This window comes from Halichoerus grypus, chromosome 9, assembly GCF_964656455.1.
Source record: "Halichoerus grypus chromosome 9, mHalGry1.hap1.1, whole genome shotgun sequence".
Lineage (NCBI taxonomy): Eukaryota > Metazoa > Chordata > Mammalia > Carnivora > Phocidae > Halichoerus > Halichoerus grypus.
Genome location: NC_135720.1, coordinates 112,231,774 through 112,256,075, shown reverse-complemented (window position 1 = coordinate 112,256,075; position 24,302 = coordinate 112,231,774). Strand labels below are relative to the sequence as shown.

Here is a 24,302-nt window from a genome sequence, read left to right as displayed (position 1 = left end):
TGCCCTCTGGGCTCCAACATACCTCTGACCCCGAGGCCCCCATATCTGGCCTCCCAAGCTGTACATTCTTGGGGTTAAATATTGCCATCTCAAATCTATCATTGGAGGAGCGTGCAGTATGAAGCTCCAAACACTTAGAATGATCTAGATTTCAGATTGATTTTTTCCTATGTGCTTAGGAGACAACGTGAAAGTCTGGGGCTTGCGAGAGGGTGCCGCAGGTGAGTGGGTCAGTGTAGGGCCGGGGAGAAAGGGTGGGGAGAGATGGAGAGGCGGTGGTGGGTGCGGCCCTGAAGCCTGACTTCCCTTCCTTTACAATTTTGCCCGTGACCAGTCCTAACATGTGAGCAAACACCCAAGTTCTTACGTAGGAACAAATAAAAACAATTGTGTAACACACCACACACGCCCCAAGGAACCTGGAGGAGGAGCCCAGGGAGGGGTGATGCCGTCGGGGGCATGGGTGGTGTGAGTGTGTCCCCCTCAAAAGCCATAACCAACCTGCTGGCTCTGGCCCCTGTGGGGGAGGGGGCACCTTCCTCTTGGAGGGAGGCCAGCATATAATTCCCTGGCCGCCTCAGCGTGTCGGAGAGAGAGGCACCCTCTGATAACCATCAGGGGAGGTTTTGCAACTCAGGTGTGAAGGCTCCTGGGCTGCGGGCTGGCGGAGCAGTGCCTGCCTCTTTGGGATGGTCCGGGTGGTAGCTGCCCACACTGCTAGGCGTACGAGGCCCTGGGCAAGGGCTGAGGAGTCTGTGCCAGAGATGAATCGAGCCACGCAATGAAGCCAGGGGGCTGCTCGCAGGCCCAAGACGCTGCTCACATATTCGGGGTGCCTCCTGCACCTCGACCTGAGCCTGAAGCCTTTTACCAGCCTTTGGCACTGCGTCCTGGAGGAGCTCGGCAGGCCCAGGCGGTGGCTGTGCGCGCCACCCGTGGGTGTCCCGGCCGACGGGAGAGACGGCCCGTTTCTCGGCTCGGGGCCGGCAGGGCAGCTTGGCCTGAGCTCCAGCAGGAGAGCAGCTTCCGAGAGGCGAGCACTGGGGGGCCGAGGAGATGGAAGAACAGGTGTTCAAGGGGGACCCAGACACTCCTCATTCCATCTCCTTCTCCGGCAGTGGGTTTCTCTCCTTCTACCAGGCCGGGGCCGTGGATGCCCTTCGAGACTTGGCCCCCCGGATGCTGGAAACCACCCATCGCTTTGCTGGGACGTCAGCAGGTGCAGTGGTCGCAGCTCTGGTCATCTGTGGGATTGAAATGGGTAAGGCCTTGGTTCTGGGTGCCCTGGGGGAGCCTCTGGGGAGAGTCCTCAAAGTGGAGCCTGAGGATCGCTTGGGGACGCTTCGGGGAACAGAGCCAGGCCTGCTGGGCGGTGGGAAAGGAAGAGGAGGGTTTGAGCGGGACGGCAGGCAGCTGGGACGTTTGAGGTTGGGGTCAGCCAGGTCCCAGTTTCTGACCCACTGGGTGAGTGTGGACCCATCTCTCCCTCTCCCCCTCCCTCAACACTCTTCTGTGATGCTCTGTGGGCCAGGGCCTGGGAGAGGGACAGGCAGTAGCTTTCCTCCAACATCCTGGTCTTGGAAGTTATGCCATGAAACAGTCGGACACTGGGGTGAAGTGTCATTCCTGTTTGGCCTCTTTTAAAGTGCCTGTATTAATATTAAAGTATTGTCCCTGGGTGGGGCAATACTACACATCTTTACTGCCTTGGTGGGGTAGGTTTGTCAGCTCAGCTTCCAGGTGGCTGGAGAGGTAGAAGCCCTGCGGCTACGGGGATGAACCGGAGGGGGAGAAACCGGGAAGGAATCCGGGAGATCTCACTTCACCTTCTTTCCTGCTGGTGCGGGGCCCCAGAGAGAAGGATGGGGTCCCACCTCTGAGCCAGAGGGCAGGGGAAACGGACACGTGCCCGGTAGTCCCACACTGTGGGGCTAGACCAGCGTCCTCACGGGCTGCCTCGAGTGCATTTATTCATTCACTGTGCCACTGTACAAAGTCCATGTGCCGCCCGCCCCCACCCGTGAAGCAGACATTCTAGAGAGATGAGACAGAAAGTAAACATTCAGACAGGTAATCTGATGATGTCACCTCAGGACGCCATGAGATCTATGGATAAAATGGTAGCAGGAAAGGGGCAGAGAATAAAGTGGGGGCTTTTTTTTTTTTTTTTTAAAGATTTTATTTATTTATTTGGCAGAGAGAGACACAGCGAGAGAGGGAACACAAGCAGGGGGAGTGGGAGAGGGAGAAGCAGGCTTCCCGTAGAGCAGGGAGCCCGATGCGGGGCTCGACCCCCGGACCCTGGGATCATGACCTGAGCCAAAGGCAGACGCTTAACGCCTGAGCCACCCAGGCGCCCCAAGTGGGGGCTATTTTAGAAGGAGTGGTCAGGGAAGCCTTTTTGGAGGAGGCGGCATTCAAACAGAGGCCAGAGTGATGTGAAGATGGGAGAAAGAGCGTTCCAGGGGGACGAGCGGCCGGGGAGCCAGGGAGTGGGGGCCAAGGCTGGAGAGGCAGGCGGGGGTCAGATGGCGCAGGCGCGATGCCTCGCAGCCAGGGCACCACGCTCTGGCTTCACCGGGAGAGCTGAGGAGCACCGGCAGGCTGTACGGGGGTGGCGTGGCGAGGTGGTGAAGAGCTTGTGCTCCGGGTGGATTGGATCCCAGCTCCGCCATTTCACCATGTGGGCCTGGGGCAAATTACTGAATGCTCTGTGCCTCTGTTTCTGCCCCTGTGAAGTGGAGATTCCGCCTGGACCTAATTCCCAGCATTGTTAAAGCATTAACTGAGCTAGAGTGACGGGTTTATCACAGGGCCTGGCACATGGCAATGCTTGGTGTGCCAACTACCTGGTTGGGGTTTTTAAGGAACCTCAGCTGCTGGCAGACTGAGTTGGAGAGGGAAGGGTGGCCGCAAGGAGACTAGCGGGAGACTATGGCGTGTGTGTCTAGCGAGGGATGAACACAGCAGGTAGCCGGGTCTTGAGGGGCGGTGAGAAGCCGGTGGGTTCAGGATGTACTTTGGAGGGAGAACCAGTGAGACTTGCCAAAGGGCCAGCAGCAGTGCGGGAGGAAGGGGTACCAGCGGGCCGCCTTCCTGCCTGGGGACCTCTGTGCTGGGTGAGAAGTCTGTCTTCGTTGTAAAGAATAATAGTGATGCCCATTCACTGAGTACCTTGTGGGCAAGATCATTTTTTTCCTTCGAATATTTCGCAAGTTATAAATTCTTTCTCACTGTAAAAAATTCAAACAATGCAAAAGTATATAGGGTTTTTCTTTTTAAAGCCTCTGCTCACCCTCCTTGTCCCCAATCCCACTCTCCCTCCTGTAGCCAGTTCTAAGCACTGTGCTTAGATCCTTCTAGATCTTCTTTTTTTTTTCACTTAAAAACATTTTTTAATTCCAGTATGGTTAACATAGAGTGTTGTATTCATTTCAGGTGTACAATATAGCTATGCAACAATTCTATACATTACTCGGTGCTTATCCTGGTAAGTGTGCTGTTAATCCCCTTCACCTGTTTCACCCATCCCCCACCCATCTCCCCCTCTGGCAAGCACCTGTTCTCTATGGTTAAGAGTCAGTTTGGGGGTTTGTCTCTTTTTTTCCTTGTTCGTTTGTTTTGTTTCTTAAAGTCCACCTGGGAGTGAAATCATGGTATTTGTCTTTCTCTGCCTGACTTATTTCACTTAACATGATACCCTCAGGGTCCATCCACGTCATTGCAAATGGCAAGATTTCATTCTTTTTTATGGCTGAGTAATTATCCATTCATCTATCAATGGACACTTGGGCTGCTATTATAAATAATGCCGCAATAAACATAGCGGTACATATATCCTTTTGAATTAGTGTTTTTGTATTCTTTGGGTAAATACCCAAGAGCAGAATTGCTGGATCATATGGTAATTCTATTTTTAACATTTTGAGGAACCTCCATACTGTTTTCCATAGTGGCTGCATCAGTTTGCATTCCCACCAACAGCACACGAGGGTTCCCTTTTTCCCACACACTCACCAACACTTGCTGTTTCTTCTGTTTTTGATTTTAGTCATTCTGACAGGTAGGAGGTGCTGTCTCCTTGTGGTTTTGATTTGCATTTCCCTGATGATGAATGACATGGAGCATCTTTTCATGTGTCTGTGGGCCCCCCTACATCTTTTTTAATGCCCAGAGTCCTCTTTGAATGTAGCAGTTAATGCTTCAGTCGCACAATAGACCCTAGAACAAGCCTTCAGAAAGGAGCTGGGTGAGAGCCCGCACTCTCTCATCTGGGAATCACAGAACTCCTGCCCTTGGAGACATCCTGCCTCTGGGATTCTCTGCCTTTCCAGGTATCTGTGTCACTCACCTGCTCCGTTGCTCCCAGCCTCTTCAAGTCTTTATTTTGACTTCTTAAAATACACCATCTGAGAGTCAGTGGTGTTTCCATCCTCTGGCATTCAAGGACTCATCAGAATTCATTCATTTCAATCAGTTCAACCCATACTGTCAAAAACAGACTCGGACAGGCTGAGGGGAGAGGCACTAGAACCCATGGGGAAACCTAACTGTAGGTGTGACTAAGGCCTGGACCACGCACACTGCCCGTGATCAGGAGAGAAGTTCAAGGAGGATGCACATGGGACTTGCCCTTGTCATTCAGCGGCCTGTTTCTGAGATTTATCCATGTCATTCCAGCCTCCTTCATCTGGGTTAACTGCCACATAATTTACTGTTAACTAGCACTTCCTTATATCAGGCACTGTTCTAAGTCTTCAGCATATTAACTCACCCAGTCCTCACAGCAACCCCCTGAGGTGAAAACTATAATTGCCTCCATTTACAGAGGAGGAAACTGAGTCACAGAAGATTTAACTAACTTGCCTAAAGTGATACAAACAAGCACGCTGTAAACCAGGGATTAGAACCCAGTCTGGTCTTACCTTTTATTTACTTATTTATTTATTTATTTTTATTGAAAAAATTTTTTAAAGATTTATTTATTTTAGAAAGAGAGAGGGTGTGCACAAGTGGAGGGGGGAGGGCTAAGGGCGGGGAGGAGCCTGTGCTGAGCACAGAGCCCAATGTGGGGCTCAATCTCACGATCCTGAGATCGTGACCTGAGCCAAAACCAAGAGTTGGACACTTAACTGACTGAGCCGCCTGGCACCCCTGGCCTCACCTTTCAAACCACTCTGTTTCTGGACAAAGCAGTGTCAGGGAGTGCCGATGCTGGTTGTATGGCTCCTAGGGTCAGGGAAGTCTCTCAGAGCAGATGGAATTTGCACCCGGACCTGGAGGGGCGAAGGAGTGAGCCACGAGACTATCTGGGGAGAGCATTCTACAAAGAGGGACAAGTGACTTGTGAAACTCCCTGTCATCAGTCAGAAGCAGAGCAAGAAGCAGGACTCCATTTCCTGACTTTCTTTGGGATCTTTACCTCTTTCAGTATATATTCCATTAAGACTATATCATGGCTCATCTAGCCATTCTGTGGATGGAACAGCCACGTTTTTGTTATCAGCAACACTGTGATGAACATCCTTGTTTACATCTCACATGCCCACATAGAATGTTTTCCTAGGATACGCATTCATATTAACATTACCAGACTTGGGGCGCCTGGGTGGCTCAGTTGGTTAAGCAGCTGCCTTCGGCTCAGTTCATGATCCCAGGGTCCTGGGATGGAGCCCCACATCGGGCTCCTTGCTCAGCGGGAAGTCTGCTTCTCCCTCTGCTGCCCCCACCCCGCTTTTGAGCTCTCTCTCTCTCTCTCTCTCTGTCAAATAAATAAAATCTTTAAAACAAAAAACAAAAAACATTACCAGACCTGACTAAAGTATTCTTCCGAAGTGTTTGTACCAATTTAATCCCTAGCAGTGCATACAAGTACTAATCTCCCCACAATGTCACCAGCTCCTGGAACTGTCAGACTTCAAAGTTCTAAGTCAATCTAATGAATGTGAAACTATATCTCATTTTATTTTGCTTATTTAATCTTAATATCCTGATTGGTAGTCATGTTAAGCATGTTTTTATTGTATGTGTTATCTGTGTATTTATTGCCTACTTGTGCGCCCTCTTCTGTGACTTGCCTGTTTGCTCTTGAACTTTTCCTGTTCTCTTTTTCTACCATTACCTTGTTCCCTTTAACTTGCAGATGTTCTTTATATAGTCTGCACACGAATCATGCGTCAGTTATAAGCATTGCCGCTCTCCTGTTTCACTCCATGGCTTGTCTTTTTATTTTGGGGATGTCTTTTGTCATTCAGAAAATTTCAGTCTGAAGCACAGTCAAATGTATCAGTCTTTTCCTCTTACAAGTTCTGTTTTAGTATCTTTACTTTGTTACAATTACATCTTCTATATTTCCTTTCAAAAGTTCTAGGATTTTTTGCTCTTCAATTAATCCAGCTGGAATTTATTTTGTGGCTAGTTTAAGGTAGAAATAAAAATTTTTTCATTGTTTTGCCACATGATTACCAATTTCCTCACACCATTTATAAGCAACCCTTTTCACCCTGGTTTGAGATGCTCCCTGTGGCTTATTCAAGCTCCTGGATTCTCAAGGGTCTGTCCCTGGAGTCTCCCTTCCCTCCCACTGGTGAATTTATGTATTTCTATACCACGTCTCACTGTTTTAATCACCGTAGCCTTATTATAAATGGCCATCCCTCTCCTCTGCTCCTTTCTGGATTTATTATTCAAGTATTGCCTCTGTTATTCATGACCCCTCTTTCCTCCTTGTGAAAAAACTCTGTTGGGATTTTAATTGAAATTATATCATCCCATTTATAAATATAGTCTCTCTCTTTATTTCTTCTGGCCTTTTATGTCATTCAATAAAGATTCTGTATCTTTTATTGGATTTATTAGCTTTTGTTGCTATGAAAAATGGGTTCTTGTTTCCAATGGCATTTTCTGATCTAATTGATTACTGTTGGTATAGAGGAATGGTGATTGTTTTTGCATATCGATCTTGTTTTGAGCAAACTTGTGAACATTTTTAATAGTTCCAGGAGTTTGTTGGTAGATTATTTCATATATTATATGTAAACAATCACCGTATCTCCATATAACCAGAAGTTTGTCTCTTTTTTAAAAAATTCTTTGGGGTGCCTGGCTGGCTCAGTCGGTTAAGCCTCCGACTCATGATTTTCGCTCAGATCATGATCTCAGGGTCGTGAGATCGAGCCCCACACTGGGTTCTGTGCTGGGCATGGAGCCTGCTTAAGATTCTCTCTCCCTTTCCCTCTGCCCCTCTCCTCCTCCCCCACTCATGTGCGCATGCTCTCTCTCTTTCTCTCTTAAAAAAAAAAATTCTTCAACATGTGGCATGTGGGGCCTCTCTCCTCCGGTCACACTCCCTCCTCTTGTTCCAGTGAGCTTTCTGCCCTGAGATTGCCTGTTTTTTTCCTGTGAAAGCAGAGGCAGCAATGGGTCCACCTTCTGGAGATGTGCGCCAAGCCCTGTGATAGGACCAATTTGGGGTACGTGAAAGTGTTTGTAAAAACACTTAGCACAGTGCCTGGTTTTCATTAGTGGTGCAGTAAAGGTTTCTGTTCATTCATTCATTTACCTGAGGATAGATGGTGTTTGTGATAACTGGTGGGGGGACTCAGAATTTCCAATCTGGTCAAAAGTGGGTCTGGGAACTTGCCCCCAGGTGTAGTTGCATAATTTTGAAAAATAAACTTGTTTCTTATTAAAGAACGGGGATTGGGTGGACTTAAAACCCCATCTCCGCTTTAGCTACTACTCAGCACCTTTCCCCCTATAAAACCTACACGGCAAGCCCCTCCTTTCTTCCTTCCTTCCTTCAACAAGTATTTTCTTTTTTTTTTTAATTTTATTTATTTATTTGAGAGAGAGAGAGAGAGCACAGCAGGAAGAGGGGCAGAAGGAGAGGGAGAAGCAGACTCCCTGCTGAGCAGGGAGCCCGATGTGGGGCTCGATCCCAGGACCTTGGGATCATGACGGGAGCCAATCGACTGAGCCACCCAGGCGCCCTTCAACAAGTGTTTTCTGAGCATATGCTAGGCTCTGCAGAGGACACAGAGTTATAATACAAAATGAAATTCCGCTTTTGCTCTCAAGGAACTTACAGCCTACTCAAATGCAAAGGCAGCTAGCAAGTAGGTATAACACAAGAAAGTTCCAGCTGAATGTCAGACAGTTCAAAGGCAGAGGAGTGCCGAGGAAGGGAGCCTCATGGAGGGAAGCCTCATGGAAGTGGCATCCAAGCTGGGGCTTGAGAGGTGAGGAGAAGTCCCACGGGGAGGGATAGGTTGGGCAGGAGCCTAGGCTTCTAGTGAGGACCGGGCATTACAACACAACAGTAATACAGCGGGGAAACGTGACGCCTCCAGGGCATGGGGAATAGAGCAGGTTGACTGATGTCAGGGGCCTTGTACCAGGTCAGAGAAGCCGCTTTTGGCTCCGTGAGAGTTGTCCAAGATGCGAAAGGGCCGCTCCTGAAGAAAGGAGCACCTGCTCTCGGAGAGGCCCGCACAGAAGCTGGGAGGCACCTGTCTGGTTGCTGCTCCCATGGGTCCCCTTCATTGGGTGCGGTCACCGAGATGACCTATAAACCCGAGGTCTCCAGCTTCCCAGACTGGGACGACCCAGTCTAAACATAAGACCCAGTGTAAACATAATTCTCAAAAAAAAAAAAAAAGTTTTATGATAGGATACCATACTCTACTGCCACAATTTTAATATTCTCTTCCAGTCATTAAAACAACCTTCATTAAATCAGTGGTCCTCTCAGCTGCACATGAGAATCACTCAGGGCGCTTTTAAAATGTCCAGTGCCCAGGCTTCTCACCAAATGAATTAAATCACGATCCCCCCAGGGCGGAACCCAGGCACTAGTGTTTAGTCTACCCCCAGGGGATTCCACCATGCAGCCCGGGTGGAGACCCAGTGTGCTTTGAAAATCTAAGATGTACCACCTCCCTAAGACTCTATGAATGTCTGACCAGGCAGTGGAAGTGGGTCGGGCATTTCCTGAGCAAACCTGCGAAACGCCCGTCACAGTCCTGGACTAATGACAATTCTCTGATTATTAAAGGGGAATGGCTTTTCCCGGGGTAAAAAGAAACCGTTTCACCACAGAGGCTTTAGGTTGGATTCGATTCTGTGAATTCCTCTGGCTGGGCCATAAATGAGGAAGACTGATTTTGTTAAGGGGTTGGTCCATCCCTTCCTCTTAGCCCATTCCCATGTTGAAGCCCCTTTTCAGAGAAACTGGTGGACACCCCTGGCCCAGAGCCTCCCCTGGCTGTCTTTATTTTTCTCTTTTACACCCTCACTTTGGTCTTTAACTTGCAAGAACAGCGTTATTGAGATATAATTCACACACCATACAATTCACCCATTTAAATCATATAATTCAATGGTTTTTAGTATATTCAGAAAGTGGTGCATCCATGATCACAATCGATTATAGAACATCTTAATTACCCCCAAAAGAAAGCCCATACACTTTAACTGTCACCTCTCAATTCCTGCATCCCCCCCTCAAGTGTCTGGCAGCTGCTAATCTACTTTCTGTCTCTGTAGATTTGTCTAGTCTGGATATTTCATATCAGTGGGATCACACAATATGTGGTCTTTCGTGTTCAGCTTCCTTTATTTATTTTTTAAATATTTTTTCTTAGATTTTATTTATTTATTTGATAGAGAGAGAGAGAGCACAAGCAGGGGGAGTGGCAGGCAGAGGGAGAAGCAGACTCCCCGATGAGCAGGGAGCCCAATGCGGGACTCGATCCCAGGACCCTGAGATCATGACCTGAGCCGAAGGCAGACGCTTAACTGACTGAGCCACCCAGGCACCCTATTCTTTTTATTATTGAATAATATTCTATTGTGTGGATATAACACATTTTATTTATCTATTTGTCAGGTGGTATACATTTGGGTTGTCTTTGCTTTGGGCTATTATGAATAATGCTGCTATAAACCTTCAGGTACATTTTTAACACTTTTTTTTTTTTCCTTTTAACTACTTGTGATTTTTTTTTTTATTATGCTATGTTAGTCACCATACAATACATCATTAGTTTTTGATGTAGTGATCCACGATTCATTGTTTGCGTATAACACCCAGTGCTCCATGCAGTACGTGCCCTCCTTAATACCCATCACCGGGCTAACCCATCCCCCCTCCCCCTCCCCCTCCCCTCTAAAACCCTCAGTTTGTTTCTCAGAGTCCATAGTCTCTCATGGTTCATCTCTCCCTCCGCTTCCCCCCCTTCTTTTTTCCCTTCCTTCTCCTAATGTCCTCCATACTATTCCTTATCGGCCTTTTAGCTAAGATCAAGTGCATTTTTAACACTTCCTAATAACTTTTTTTTAACGAAAAGATTTCAAACATGTTGAAGAGGGCAATATCTATCATGGACTCCCAAGGACCCATCCTATAACTTCAGTAGTTATCAGCATTTACCAACCGAGTTTCAACCACAGACTCCCCGCCCCGCCTTGCTTTGTTTTGTTTTTTATATATTTTTTGTTTTGTAATGATTTTAAGCTCACGTGGAAGTTGCATGTAGCCTCACCAGGCTCTGTTTTCTGCGCCAGTGTTCCGGAGCAAGTGTCTCTGCAGATAAGGACTGGGAGCCCGAGGAAGCCCAAAGGAACGGGGCTCGTTGATCTGCTCGCAGCCCGGATAGTGAGGGGCAGGCACCTGCTTCCGAAGCTGCTCCCCAGCTCCTCCCGGTGGGTGAGGGGAGCGACCAGGGGACGGAGCTGACATTTAGCTGAACTTATCAAGTGACTTTGTTTTGGCCTCTAGAAGTAATTATTTCCCAATACCTCTCACACTGCCTTCTCAACAATGATAACCTTGGCCTCCCCACCCCCACCCCCACTGCCCCAAACACCCAAACCACTAAACAAAATATTAAAAGGGTGGGGCCCAGGATCAGGGCTGGATTTGGGAGCTCTTCTTTTTGCTTCCACAAGAATGCCGTCCCTATGGAACGTCTCCCCATCCTCCAAGGCCTACCTCAGACGTCACCTCCTCTGAGAGTGAATCCTGATTCCCTTCAGGCACTGACTCCCTCGTGCTCCCACAGCCAGCTCTAGGATAGCGCTTGTCTCAGAGGCCAGAATCCCCATGGGAAAGAGCACCTGACTAGGAATCAGGCTCTTGGGATTCTGAGACCCACAGTGCCCCGCGGTCAGATTAAGAGCCTAGCTGGCCACATGCATTGTTTTCACATGGTCTTTCACAGTAGGATTTATTAATGAGGGAGGTGGGGCTCAAAGCAAAGCTGGAGTGACCCCAGTGTCCAAACTCTCTCCACCCCTCCTTTCCCTCTGGTCCTAGGAACCCACTCAGCAGTGAGTGACCTTGGACAAGCTGCCTTGAGCTCAGCTCAGTTACTGTACAATGGGGGAGAATAGTGTCTGGCTCCCCCTCTCCATGGCCTGGCTCTGGGAATCACAGTGGTCGCTCTGAACAAGCTTTGCAAGCAAGGGACTGATACTATAGTTGCTTTGGTTGGGGCAGCAGAGGCTTCAGCAAGGCAGAAGAGCATTGAGAAGACTCACTCATGTGGTCTTTGCACTCCAGCCCCCCAAGGCTGGTGTGGTGGCTCCACAGAGTTAGGACCCAGGTTTCCTCCACTGTGGTATTCACAGTCCAACAGGGCTCCCCACAATGTCTTCATTCCAGCTAGTTGGGGAGGGCACACCTCTTCCCTTTGAGGGCAGGCCTTGGAGGTGACACATATCATGTCACCTTACATCCCATGGATCTGAACTTAGTCACAGGGCCACACCTGACCTCAAGGGAGACTGGAAAATATAGACTTTATTCTGGGAAGCCATGTGTCCAGCTAAAAATCATAGATTCAGTTACAAAGGAAGAAGAGGAGAATGGATGGTGGGGATAACTAGCAGTCTCTGCCATAACCACCATACTTGGAGATATGACGGTGATGGAAAAACTCAGTCCCTGTCAGGGACTAAGACCATGACTACATACCACCAGGTCAAGTCCAGTCTGTTGGCTGGGGAGGGCCTCAGTTCTGAGCCATCAGTGGGCTGCCCTCCTGGCAGCTGGGGGTGTGAGTGCCTCAGTCTTGCTATGGGGCATGGGCAGGGCACCACGGCAGCCATTACAACCCCTGCCTAAAATGACCTTCTGGTTTTCTCTCAAGAGATGTTACTTCCTCCCAAGACACCTTCCCATTGTACCCTACTGGATCTCTTTCCACGATCTCTAGTTTACCCACAGAATCTGTCCACCTGTCTAGCACTTGATGATATATGGTCATAATTGTTTCAGAAGCTGTGTCTTATTTCATCAACTAGATTGGTTGAGCCACCTGAGGTCTTACAGGTCCCATGGCTCCACAAACTGCTTGTCAAGCAAGAAATGCTTGATAAGCTCCTGATGATTGCTGGCCATTGGCAGGCATGACATTGAATGCGTTTTTGCAATTTCTATTTTGGGGTTTACCTGACTCTTAAATAACTTTCTGCACTTATGGATATGACTTGACTTATAATACTAGAATTTCATAGAAGGGAGGTCACTGAGTCCAACTTTTTCATTTTATAGATAATTGTATTTAGACTTTGGGAGAGGAAGTAACTGATTGAGGGCAGACCTTGCTTAAGCCAGTGGTTTCCAAACTGTGTTCCAAGAAACCCTAAAGTTTTATGGGAAGGAGAGAGGTTGAGGGGAGGGGGGCATCAGGGAACAGGGAGAGGACACACACTGAAGCCCCAGGACCTTCCCCAGCTTCAAAAATTATAGCGCTGCTATTGTCCATTCTTTTTAAAATTTCATTTAGAGGAAATTTTCCAGTGATTTTTTTTTTTAAGTAAAAAAACCCCACTGTTTGAATCTAATCCACTTAATGTGCAGACAAAGAAATTGAGGGCCAGATTCTGGATGAATTACAGTGATAAAATAGACTGTTCATTCATTCATTCATTCATTCTAGGTCCTAGGGATCCAGCAGTGAACAAAACAGCTGTCTGCCCTCATGAAGTTGACATTGTCTTGGTGAAATGAAGCCATAAATAACCAAACCCATAGAAAAACATCAGCATGCATGCTCCAAGGAGAAAATAAAGCAGGAGAAGGGTGTGGTGAATGATTAAAGGGTGAAGTTTCAGGTGCGCAGGTCAGGGGAGGCGTCTCAGAGGCGGAAAGAAGGGAAGAGGAGCCACGTGAGCTCAGAGAGAATGTTCCAGGCTGAGAGACCTATGGCGCAAATGCGCTTGAATTCTCAGAAAGGCAAGCTGTCCTTCTGGACATGAAATGGGTTCTAAAAGGACCTTGCAAAGTACATGAGAGGGCCAGAGGAGCAGCACGGGCCCTGCCCCACATACTTGGGTACAGCAGGACCCAGCACGCCCCCTCCCACGGAGATGGAGTCCACTACAGGTGTGTTGGTCTGCCTCCCACATCTGGACCAGTGCTGCTTCAGGCTGCTCCTGCCATCCCAGTGACCAAAGGCCTCCTGAGGCCCTGGAGTCAAGGATGACTGAAGTTATTGTCATTGGCAGGTGGCTCAGGTGTGTTCCAGGCATTGGGCCCACTGGGGCCTCAAGGACCTGTGCTGGGAGGACGAGACTGCTTTGTGAGAACCTTGGCTCTGGTAGCTCCTTTCTTCAGTCACCCGTGCACCTGTCTTGTGACTCAGTCGAGGAACAAGACAACCCAGGTTTGGTGAGAATGAAGCTCCCAGGAAGAAGGAGGCTGGACCAGGTGTTCCAGCTCTGCCACTAATCACAGTGGGCCCTTGGCCAGCCAGTGACTGCCTCCCCCTTGGTTTTCCCATCTCTAACTTGGGCGGGGGGCAGGGGGAGCACATCCTTTGGACATTGTAGTGAGGGACAAAAGAAGTCATGGATGTTCCTGGCACAGTGCCTGGCAAATATTAGTCACAAAATAAGTCTTTAATGAGTGAAGGCTGAGTGAATGGAAGAACAAGTAAAAAGAAAACTATAAATTGAAATAGAAAAGCATAAGTAAAGCAGCATTTTTCAAACTTCACTGAAGAATGTCCTTCATTGTTAAACTTATTAAAACAAAGATTACTAGACAACCATCTGGTCAAATTAATATTTTTAATATTTTAATTGTAAGCCCATCTGCACAAGGACTTGGATTTCCTGGGAATTCTGTGTGGCCTGGGCAGTGGCAGGATCCATCTGAGCTGGTTTGCCTTGGGCCTGGCCAGGCTCCCCAGGGTTATCACCAATTCAGGATCAATTCTCATGATAATTACCCTGGTAGGTTGTGTCAGTTCAAACTCTAAACCACAGGTAATGTAGGCAAGGGGCTTTGAATTTTTATGGGAGACTCTGTTTTTTTCACCCAGAGCCCTGGGCAGAGATAAGCTACTGGCACCTTTCACTGGTCCAGCAGTTGCTGGAGCATCCTGGCTTTCAGCAGGGGTCTCAGTGCCCCTCACACAGCCCAGGACCACAGCCTCTGTCCCTGCCCGTTTCTGGTCTGATAACCACATCGTCAGCTTTCTCTCTGCTGGCGCTGGCTTTCAGTTCCTTCATTTGTTCCCCTACTTTCTTGTGAGTTCAACCATGTCTCACGATTTTTACATCAGGCTCTCTGTTGTTGTTGTTGTTGTTGTTGTTGTTGTTGCTATTCCTGAAGCTGGAAATGTTCCTGGACTGCTAGAGCAGAGAGTCTCCCCAAAGTTCTTTAAGACAGAAATAAGAACCTCCATTTTTTTCCTGGGCGTGCGTGCGTGCGTGCGTGCGTATGTGTCCCTGCGTGCGTACGCACCTGCACGCATGCGCATATGTGTGTGCGCGTCCCAGATGGAACCTGGAGTTCGGTCCTGGCTGGTAGGTGCGCTTTCAGAATCAAAATGTCTTCATCGGAAATCATTTCCAGTTACTTATCTGCCCGGGATGGCAACATTTCCTGTAAAAATTCACTCTGCTCTGATTCATGTCCTGATGTCATCTATTAACAGCTATTTATCAAGCACTTAGAATGTGCCAGGCACTGTGCTCAACGTCTTGCACGAATCATTTACTCTAATTCTCTCACAACCCCACAAGGCAGACGCTGTATTTATACCCATTTTAGAAAGGAGGAAACAGGTATTTAGAGAGATTAGATAACTTGCCAGGGTTTATGCAGCACAGCCAAGACTGAGCTCTCTCTTAATTTCTACCTTCTCCATCCTCTTAAATCACGAGTTCGGATGTTGCTTTGCAAGCAACTTGACAGCTTTCCTGCCAAACTCTGTGGCCAAGCAATTATTTGCACATTGCTTAAGAAAGTGAGATCAAATGACATAATAAATGCAAAAAGGACTTTTTATAAAATGCTGTATAAGTGACATCACTGCGTGGTGATGGTTGTAACTCGAAATACCATGTTGAGATCAGTATCTTTTAAGTCAATCAAAGTAACGTGTTTTACATGTTTAACCTTTCCAGCCAAGTGGATAAAGGTTTCTTTTCCCCAAACAATCCTCTCAACTCTTAAGTTGAAAAGAATTGAATGGCAAATCTGGTCAAACTCTGAATGTGTTGTGTACACAGTAGAAACATTTAACAATTTAGGAAACAACTCATGCGGTTGACATCCTGCAATCGTTTCCCCCAACATTGGCAGGCATTAACTGAGCCCCTGCTGAGTGGCAGGCTCTGCGTGCCTAACAGCCTTGGTCATCTGTGTTTGTTGTGGTTTGGTTGTTTGTTTTTACTTCAATTATAATAAACGTTCAATTCTGGAATATTGCTAGATTTACAGAAAGGTTGCTGAGACCATACAGATAGTTTGATATGTCCTTCAGCCAGTTCCCCTCTAATGGGAGCATCTTCATAACTATGGTACACTTGTCAACACTAAGACATCAACATCGGTACATTACTATTCATGATATATTTTGCCAGTTTTTCTACTAATGTCCTCTTTCTGTCCCAGGATCTAATCCAGGATCCCTCACTGCATTTGGTGGATCCATTTCTTTTTTTTTTTTTTTTTTAATTTAAATTTTTTATTGTTATGTTAATCCCCATACATTACATCATTAGTTTTAGATATAGTGTTCCATGATTCATTGTTTGTGCATAACACCCAGTGCTCCATGCAGAACGTGCCCTCCTCAATACCCATCACCAGGCTAACCCATCCTCCCAACCCCCTCCCCTCTAGAACCCTCAGTTTGTTTTTCAGAGTCCATTGTCTCTCATGGTTCTTCTCCCCCTCCGATTTCCCCCCCTTCATTCTTCCCCTCCTGCTACATTCTTCTTCTTCTTTTTTTCTTTCTTAACATATATTGCATTATTTGTTTCAGAGGTACAGATCTGAGATTCAACAGTCTTGCACAATTCACAGCGTTTACCAGAACACATACCCTTTGGTGGATCCATTTCTAAACTCGCTCACTCAGTATTAAGATAGTATTGTTTTCCTTGCTTCACTTTGGGATTAAATTCAGCAAAGGTACTGAGCTCCATTTCCAATTATATAGGGAAAACAGGCAAACAAATGATAAACCTCCAGACCAGTTTGACTCCCATTTGAGTCGGGAGTTGACACATTGCTCCAACTCTGTCCTCATGAAACCACCACATAAGGAAGAATCTCCTCCTCAATCCCAGCTCAGGGTCTTGTGTCCATCAATGTGGGGGCAAGAGTTAGGACCAGGCTTGACAGAGAAAACTATTCTGTGGTTTGCTTTCTCACAACCCCGGTGTGAGGGTGAGTCACTGAAGGTTTCGCCTTCCTGACTACCAGTTGGAAGGATTCCTAACAGCTCAGTAGAAAAGATATTCTTTGATCTCCCTCTTCAGTTCATTCATTCATTCATTTTGTTAAACATTCATTATTAATTTATTCAACAAACATTTATTTACTACAATGTGTCAGGTACTGAATTAAGTGCTGGGGCCGTAATGGGGGAACAGAACAAATAGTCCCTGCTTGTGGGACATTAGTTTATTTATTCATTCTTGAATACCTACTAAGTGTTCAACACTGAGCTAGGCAATCATGTGGGAGAAGGGTATTCTTAATACAGGCCCGGTCCTCAAGGGAGGCAGCTAGCCAGAAAAACAGGACAGGCCACTCAAGACAGCCTGAGATAAATGGTTGTGGACAGTAAGGGGAGACAGAGAGCGAACAGTGGGGATGAGCAGGGAGGGCTTCAAGGAGGAGGCCCAGATCTTAAGCGGGGCTTAAGGGTGAGGTCTGCATGGTTAAAAAAAAAATGGTGTGTGTAGAAGGGAAATAAGCAGGATTGTGCACTTATGTTTACCCAGGAGAGATGAGACAGACTGTCCTGAGGAGGGGCTCTGGGTGTGGGGATAGAAGAGCATATGTTTGAAGATGTGATTTGGGTTCTGTTGCTTTAAAAAGAGTCATCCTGTCTCCCAGGGACATTTGAGCCCTTAGGACCTTAGGAGGTGTACCTAAACTAAGTCCTAGAAAGGCAGATCCCAAGAGCCTTCGTGGAACCACCCTCTTGCCTCACAGTGGGAAACAAAGGCTCTGAGAGGCGGAGGGCATGTCCCTGGTGAAGGCAGCCAGCTGTGGTGGAAAGAACACTGGCTTGGGGGCCCTCAGGATGTGGAGGCCTAGCTCTGCTGTGTTCCAGCTGTGTGACCTTGGGTGAGTTACTGGTGAGCCTCTGTTTCCTCATCTGTGAAGAGGTAACTAGAGTACCTACCTCAAGGGGTAGGTCTCTCCCTGTTCTCAAGGGAGTGTCGTGAAGATGGGACGAGACAACAAGGCGTCCAGAGCCCGGCACAGCAACCGGCACCAGGGAGATACCAGGAGGTGGTAGCAAATGTGGTAAGTCCAGTAAGCAGCGGGGAGAGACTAGGACACTGTGGTTTTAAGAGAGCTTCAGGACTCCAAGACCTAGATGGAGAGAGTTGTAGGTAACAGACCTGACCATCTGAAGTCTTGGGCAGCTGGGGCAGAGAGTATCTCCAGTCAGCAGGAATGAGCTTTCGTTATCATGGTGGTGGAAGAGAGAGGCATGGGTGTTCCTCTGCGGTGGCGCCCTAACTTGAGCATATCTTGAATGAGGAGATGTTCAGAGATGGCCTTCGGTCTGTAGAGCAAAGACTCACTTGGAGGTCTCTTGACCACCACCACCCCCCCCACACACACACACAAAACAAAACAAAAACAAAATAAAACAAAACAGAAACAGCTTTTAAGACTAGAGGGTGACTAGTTCACAGCTCTTGCCTTATCCCGGGGTCCCCTCAGTAGTGCAGGGAGGGTCTGGAGAGTAGGACAGGCCAGAGCCTAGAGAGGGGACAATATTGGTTTCTACCTTGGAGCAGGATCCCAAAGAGACCTCTGGGTCCACCAAAGAGAACAGAGAGAAAAGAGCAGGGGCAATGGCCCTCAGAACATTCTGAGGTTCCAGAGAACTTTCTAGATACATTCCCTCTCTGCCTGATTTATCTCAAGGTGATCAACAGATCCTTCAGTGGAAAGTTGGGGAGATTGTGCCCGGATTCTGGGGGAGAGGCACACAGGGGCTGGATGCTGGAAAGAGCCCCCCCGGGTGCCTTGATAGGAAGCCAGGTGAGGCACCAGTGGGAGACACCGCTGTTGCCATGGCAACCTGATATAAACCGGTAGGCACTTTTAAAGCCAATTCTGTAGTAAACTCTTAGGGTTAGAAAACAGTCTGGGTGAAAGATTGTTATTCATAGAAGAGTTTGGGGGTTTTGGTTTTTTTGTTTTATTTTGTTTTGTTTTTTCAGTGCTTACTAGGTCCGAGTTATTTTGCCTTTCGCTAAAGCCTATATTACATTCAGAACAGAGTAGAAAAATGTGATTTTCTCATACATTCTACTTCCAGTTTCTGTTAACATAGACGGTGTGACCTAGGGTATATCCACCCTTATTCATTTCTCCATCCATCCAACCACTCAGCCATCCGGCTGTATTTATGGACCTTATTCTTCACCCTGGGCTCGATTTCTTATCTGCAAAATGAGAGAATTAGTCTGGTTTCGTATTTTGACCTAGGATCCTAGGATCTTAGGAGTTTCAAGGTGGTGCTTTCAACAGCCGCCTTCCTAGGCTGGGGTGGGGCGACCCGGCGGGGTCTGAGACCCCACTTGGCTTCAACCTAAAACAGCCCTGCTTTTAGCTGTTTTATGTATTGGATTTCCACTTGAGATTTCTTTTGAACAAAGGCTCCCTGACTGAAAAATCGCTGTCCCAGAAGGTGTCTATGGATCTCCCTGTGGCAACAGTGCCGCTTCAAGCCAAACTGTTTTTCAATCAATGCCCCTGCAGTGTGGGGTATGGAAATAAAATGGAGAATAAACCAGGGTCACTACCCCTCGGGGGCTCGCTGTCACTGTGAGGATAAACTGAGATTGTAAGCGTGAAAACCCGCTTGGGTAAAAGACTGTTGTTAAGATAATAATTTTTATTATTATAGTGCAGTCGGGCAGTCAAGATATGCCCACAGGGAAATCCAGCCTATAATTCAGCCTGCAATTAGGGACCAGGTAGGAGCAGCAGACTCCCAGGTGCTCCATGCAGGGACTCCGAGAATTGCAGGGCTTTCCTGGGAACGCAGCTCTGCTCGCCGCCGTCTCCCCCGGGGCTGCTGCGCCGCCTGGTTCCCCCCCACGCCCCACCCCCACGCCCCCCGCGCTTACAGTGCCCGCTGTCGGGGAGCCGGGCTGGCGGCGGGAGGAGGGGGGCCCCTGGCGGTGATTGGCTGAGCCGGAGGTTGTTGCTAGGCTACCGGTCCGCGGGAGACTGGGGCCACGTAGTCCCATCCTCCACGGCACATCCTCCCCCACCGCAGACCCCATCCGGGCACCATGTGAAGGAGATTCCCCAGCAGTTTAAATTGTCAGCCGCCAAGTGTCCATCTTTCTAGGATTTTTTTCACTTAGCAGGAGGTCATGTGGAGGAGGGGAAGGGAAGCGGTTTTATTCTCGGATCATCTTGAATAAGCTGCTTCTCTTTCTGGACCTCCGTGACCTCCTTCGATTCCTGAGGTCCATTCATTTATTCATTATCCATGCATGCATTCATGTTTATTAAGTGCCTCCCATGTTCCAGGCACCATATCAGGAACTAGGGACAAAAGGATAAACAAGATAGGGACCATCCTTGCTCTCACGAAGCCGGGGGGGTGGGGGGGGGGTTGGAGGACATAAGACATTTAAGCAAATAAAAAGATAATAAGATAAACATACATCTAATCCCCTTCCTTCCTCTTCAGTGATATTTCTAAGCCCTGTCCCTTTCCCTACTAAATCTGTAGGGCCCCCCAAGTTGACAAGGGAGGGGGTGAGGATGCTAACCATGCCTTTACTGCATTACAGCTGACCTGTCACCGCACTGCTCTCTGAAACAGAGGGACGCTCTCATCTCCTCAGTGCTTTTACTTTGCTCTTTTGCATCCCAAAGTGAGCCGGAGCGCACCTTAATAAAGATATGGGGCAGGGATCATTGTCCCCTGTTCAGGTGAGAAAGCCGAAAGCCAGAAACATCAAGAAGACTTCTCCACGGTCACGAGGAGAATTACTGGCACAACCTGACCGAAAGTGAGCACTTACTATGCGCAGGCACTTTTTTTTTTTAAGATTTTATATATTTAGCAGAGAGATAGAGAGCACAAGTAGGCAGAGAGGCAGGCAGAGGGAGAGGGAGAAGCAGGCTCCCCCCTGAGCAGGGAACCCGATGTGGGGCTTGATCCCAGGACCCCGGGATCATGACCTGAGCCGAAGGCAGCTGCTTAACCGACTGAGCCACCCAGGCGCCCCACGCAGGCACTTTTAAAAAACAATCTGCCTCATAACAACCCACTTAAGGTATTATTATTCCCATTTTATAGGTGGCAAAATTGAGACTGGAAGAAGTTATTTGACTTGCTAGTGATGGCCCAGATAGTATGTGGCGAAGCTGGGATTTAAACCACATCCCCCGGCTCCACAGCCTGAGCTCTTTCCACAAAATGGATCTGGTCCTAGAAAAGAGTAGAAGACTCTCTGAGTGGCTGAGACCTGGAGTTGTTTCCAAATGCCCTTCGAAATCTCCTAGTCCCTGGATCTTATTTATTTATTTTTCTATTGAAATTCTTGGCACAGGGCGCCTGGGTGGCTCAGTTGGTTAAGCCACTGCCTTCGGCTCAGGTCATGATCCTGGAGTCCCGGGATCGAGTCCCGCATCGGGCTCCCTGCTCGGCGGGGAGTCTGCGTCTCCCTCTGACCCTCCCCCTTCTCATGCTCTCTCTATCTCATTCTCTCTCTCAAATAAATAAATAAAATCTTTAAAAAAAAAAAAAAAAAGAAATTCTTGGCACAATAGACTCATAAAACTTGATGAACTGGCCACAGTTACCAATACAGTTGACCTTGTTATCTATCCATCTATCAGGGATGATCTTGCCTTCAAGCTTTTACTGGGTAATGACATCAAGTAGCTCTTCCTTGTGAGCATCTCCATCACTTGCTTTTCCTCCATGTCAGTTTTTACTGAACAAATATTGGGCACCCACCAAGGGTCGTGGGAGGCTTGGTCGGCAAAAGTGAGTATGGCCCATCCTTGCCCTTGAGGAGTTCCCAGCTAATAGCAAAGCTTTCTGAAGGGCCTCCCATAGACAAACCACAGTGATAGGCCTTAGAGAGGGGAGGACCATAAGGATCTTCCCCCATAGAATCTTCTTGGCTTAGGAGACAGACCGCTCTTAGATAATAAAAGGTGTGAAAGGAAGTGGGAGGAAGCAGAAGTGAATGTAGCAAGTGTGGGTTGGGGGTGGGAGAGCCAACCTTGAGTCTCCTGCGGTGCTGCTTTTAAATCCCATCTTGCTGTGGTCAGTGTGGGATACTGTGTTTCAGAGCCCAGCAGCCTGCAGCTTGGAAGGAGGCCTTTAAATGGGAGAAGGTGCTGGAAAGTACAGAGATGCATAAAGAAGCAAGCTAAATTTATCCTTTCTCCCAGCACCCAGCAATTGCTATGCTTAACACTTGACTTTCTACCAACAGAGACTTGTTTAACGAGAAGATTAGTTGCTTCTCCCTTGTCTGGGAAAAGAGAGAGAAAGAAGGGAGAGACACATTTAAGTGTCTGCCTCCGGCTCAGGTCATGATCTCCATGATCTCAGGGTCCTGGGATCAAGCCCTGCATTGGGCTTTTTGCTTAGCAGGGAGTCTGCTTCTCCCCCTCCCTCTCCCTCTGTGCTCTCTCTCTCAAATAAATAACAGAAAGAAAGAAAGAAAGAAAGAAAGAAAGAAAGAAAGAAAGAAGAAAGAAAGAAAGAAAGAAAGAAAGAAAGAAAGAAAGAAAGAAAGAAAAAGAAAGAAAGAAAAAGAAAGAAGAAAGAAAGAAAGAAAGAGAAAGAAAGAAAGAAAGAAAGAAAGAAAGAAAGAAAGAAAGAAAGAAAGAAAGAAAGAAAAAGAAAGAAGAGACAGACAAAGAGAGACAGAGAAAGGGATGGTCGGAAACTCTGAAGACAGAGACACAGAGAGAGACCTGAAAAAAAGCAAGGAGAGCTAGGGATAAAGGCAGCCTTTGAGCCACAGCAGCAGGAAAGAATGTGAAACTGGGCACCTGAGTGGGAGAAGAGTCAATCTCCTGCCCCCTACCTCCTTGCCTACATGATCCTGGCTAGAGCATTGCTGATTTCTAGACAGCACCACTTTCAGATATGAGTATCCTGGAGATATCTATACTATTTCTATTGTCTTGCCCACTGCTTTGTCCCTGTCCCCACCCATCACCATTCCTGAAGAGCTGAAAGTGGACTGTATATGGATGATACACAAAAGCCATGATTAAAACAAGCAGTACAAGATGAAATATGCATGCCTTTGACCTAACATTCCCACCTCTAGGAATTTATCCTAAGGACAATAATTAAGGGCATAGGGGGAAAAATTAGCACGAGATTATTCCCTGCAGCATTGTTTAGAAAAAGCAGAGAAACAACCCCTACTGGGCACCTGCTCAGCAAATAATGGTATAACCTTACAATAGCTTTCCGTGCCGCTTGTAAATTGGGTTATAAATAGGTACTTATTGATGTGGAAAGATATGATTTATTAGGTTAAAAAAAAACAAAGCCAAGTTACAAAATAATGTATATAGTATGATTTCATGTAAATATTCTTCTAAGTAAGAATACATATAAAATATATAGTCTAGGAAGACGTAAGTGAGATGTTGAGCTCTGGTTGAAGGGATTCCCTCCAATCCAAAGATTCCACTTTAATTTTTTCTTTTTGCATATTCTGCATTTTTTATTTATTTAATTTATTTTATTTGAGACAGAGAGAGAACGCAAGCTGGGGGAGACGGACAGAGGGAGAGGAAAAGGGAGAAGCAGACTCCCTGCTGAGCAGGGAGCCCAATGCAGGGCTCGATCCCAGGACCCTGGGATCATGACCTGAGTAGAAGACAGATGCTTAACCGACTGAGCCACCCAGGCACCCCCATATCTGCATTTTTTCCCCCATATCTGCATTTTTAAAAATTATTTTTCCCCGAAGGAACATGTATGTCTTGTGCAATGGGAACAAATTTCCTTCCATCCGTCCCAGCATCTCCTGCGGGGAGTCCAGGTGTATAGGGGCAAGGTGAACCAGATCCTCCTGGCTCAGAGGCATTGTGGGAAAGGCCACCAACCCAAGCAAGGCCACTCAAGCTGCTCATTAAGAATTCCAAAAACCGGGGCGCCTGGGTGGCTCAGTTGTTAAGCCCCTGCCTTCGGCTCAGGTCATGATCCCAGGATCCTGAGATGGAGCCCCCCATCTTGCTCCCTGCTTTGCGGGGAGCCTGCTTCTCCCTCTCCCACTCCCCCTGCTTGTGTTCCCCTCTTGCTTTCTCTGTCAAATAAATAAATAAAATATCAAAAAAAAAAAAAAAGAATTCCCAAAACATCATGCCGCCCCCCCCCCCCAGTTTGACTCTCCATCCTGACTGGTCTTGTGGGGCCAGAACTCAGTGACCTAGCCCCTTGGTATCTAAATGCTCAGTTGCTTTGTAACTACATAAGGATGGTGAGTTTGCCATCACCCTCCCTTGAGGGAAAATGCAGTTGGTACAAGTTGGCACACGGTAAAGCTAAGCTTGCTAAAATCGCAGGGCCTGGGGGGCGCCTGGGTGGCTCAGCTGGTTAAGCGACTGCCTTCCGCTCAGGTCATGATCCTGGAGTCCCAGGATCGAGTCCCAGGATCGAGTCCCAGGATCGAGTCCCGCATCGGACTCCCTGCTCAGCAGGGAGTCTGCTTCTCCCTCTGACCCTCCCCCTTCTCATGTGCTCTCTCTCTCATTCTCTCTCTCAAATAAATAAATAAAATATTATAAATAAATAAATAAATAA

At 47.5% G+C, this 24,302-nt stretch overlaps 1 protein-coding gene across 4 annotated transcripts in view; it reads left to right on the top strand.

The window, feature by feature from the left end:
• Positions 1-485: 485 nt before the first annotated feature.
• The window catches only part of PNPLA1 (patatin like domain 1, omega-hydroxyceramide transacylase), a 46,833-nt gene continuing 23,016 nt past the window's right edge, over positions 486-24,302 (top strand). For 2 of the 4 annotated variants that reach the window (XM_078055406.1, XM_036097086.2), the window contains exon 1: positions 486-1,261. In XM_078055406.1, the coding sequence (XP_077911532.1) occupies positions 1,057-1,261 (205 nt within the window). In that variant the 5' untranslated portion in view covers positions 486-1,056. The remainder of the gene's footprint in view (positions 1,262-24,302) is intronic. The other 2 variants (XM_036097068.2, XM_036097053.2) reach the window with 2 other exon arrangements.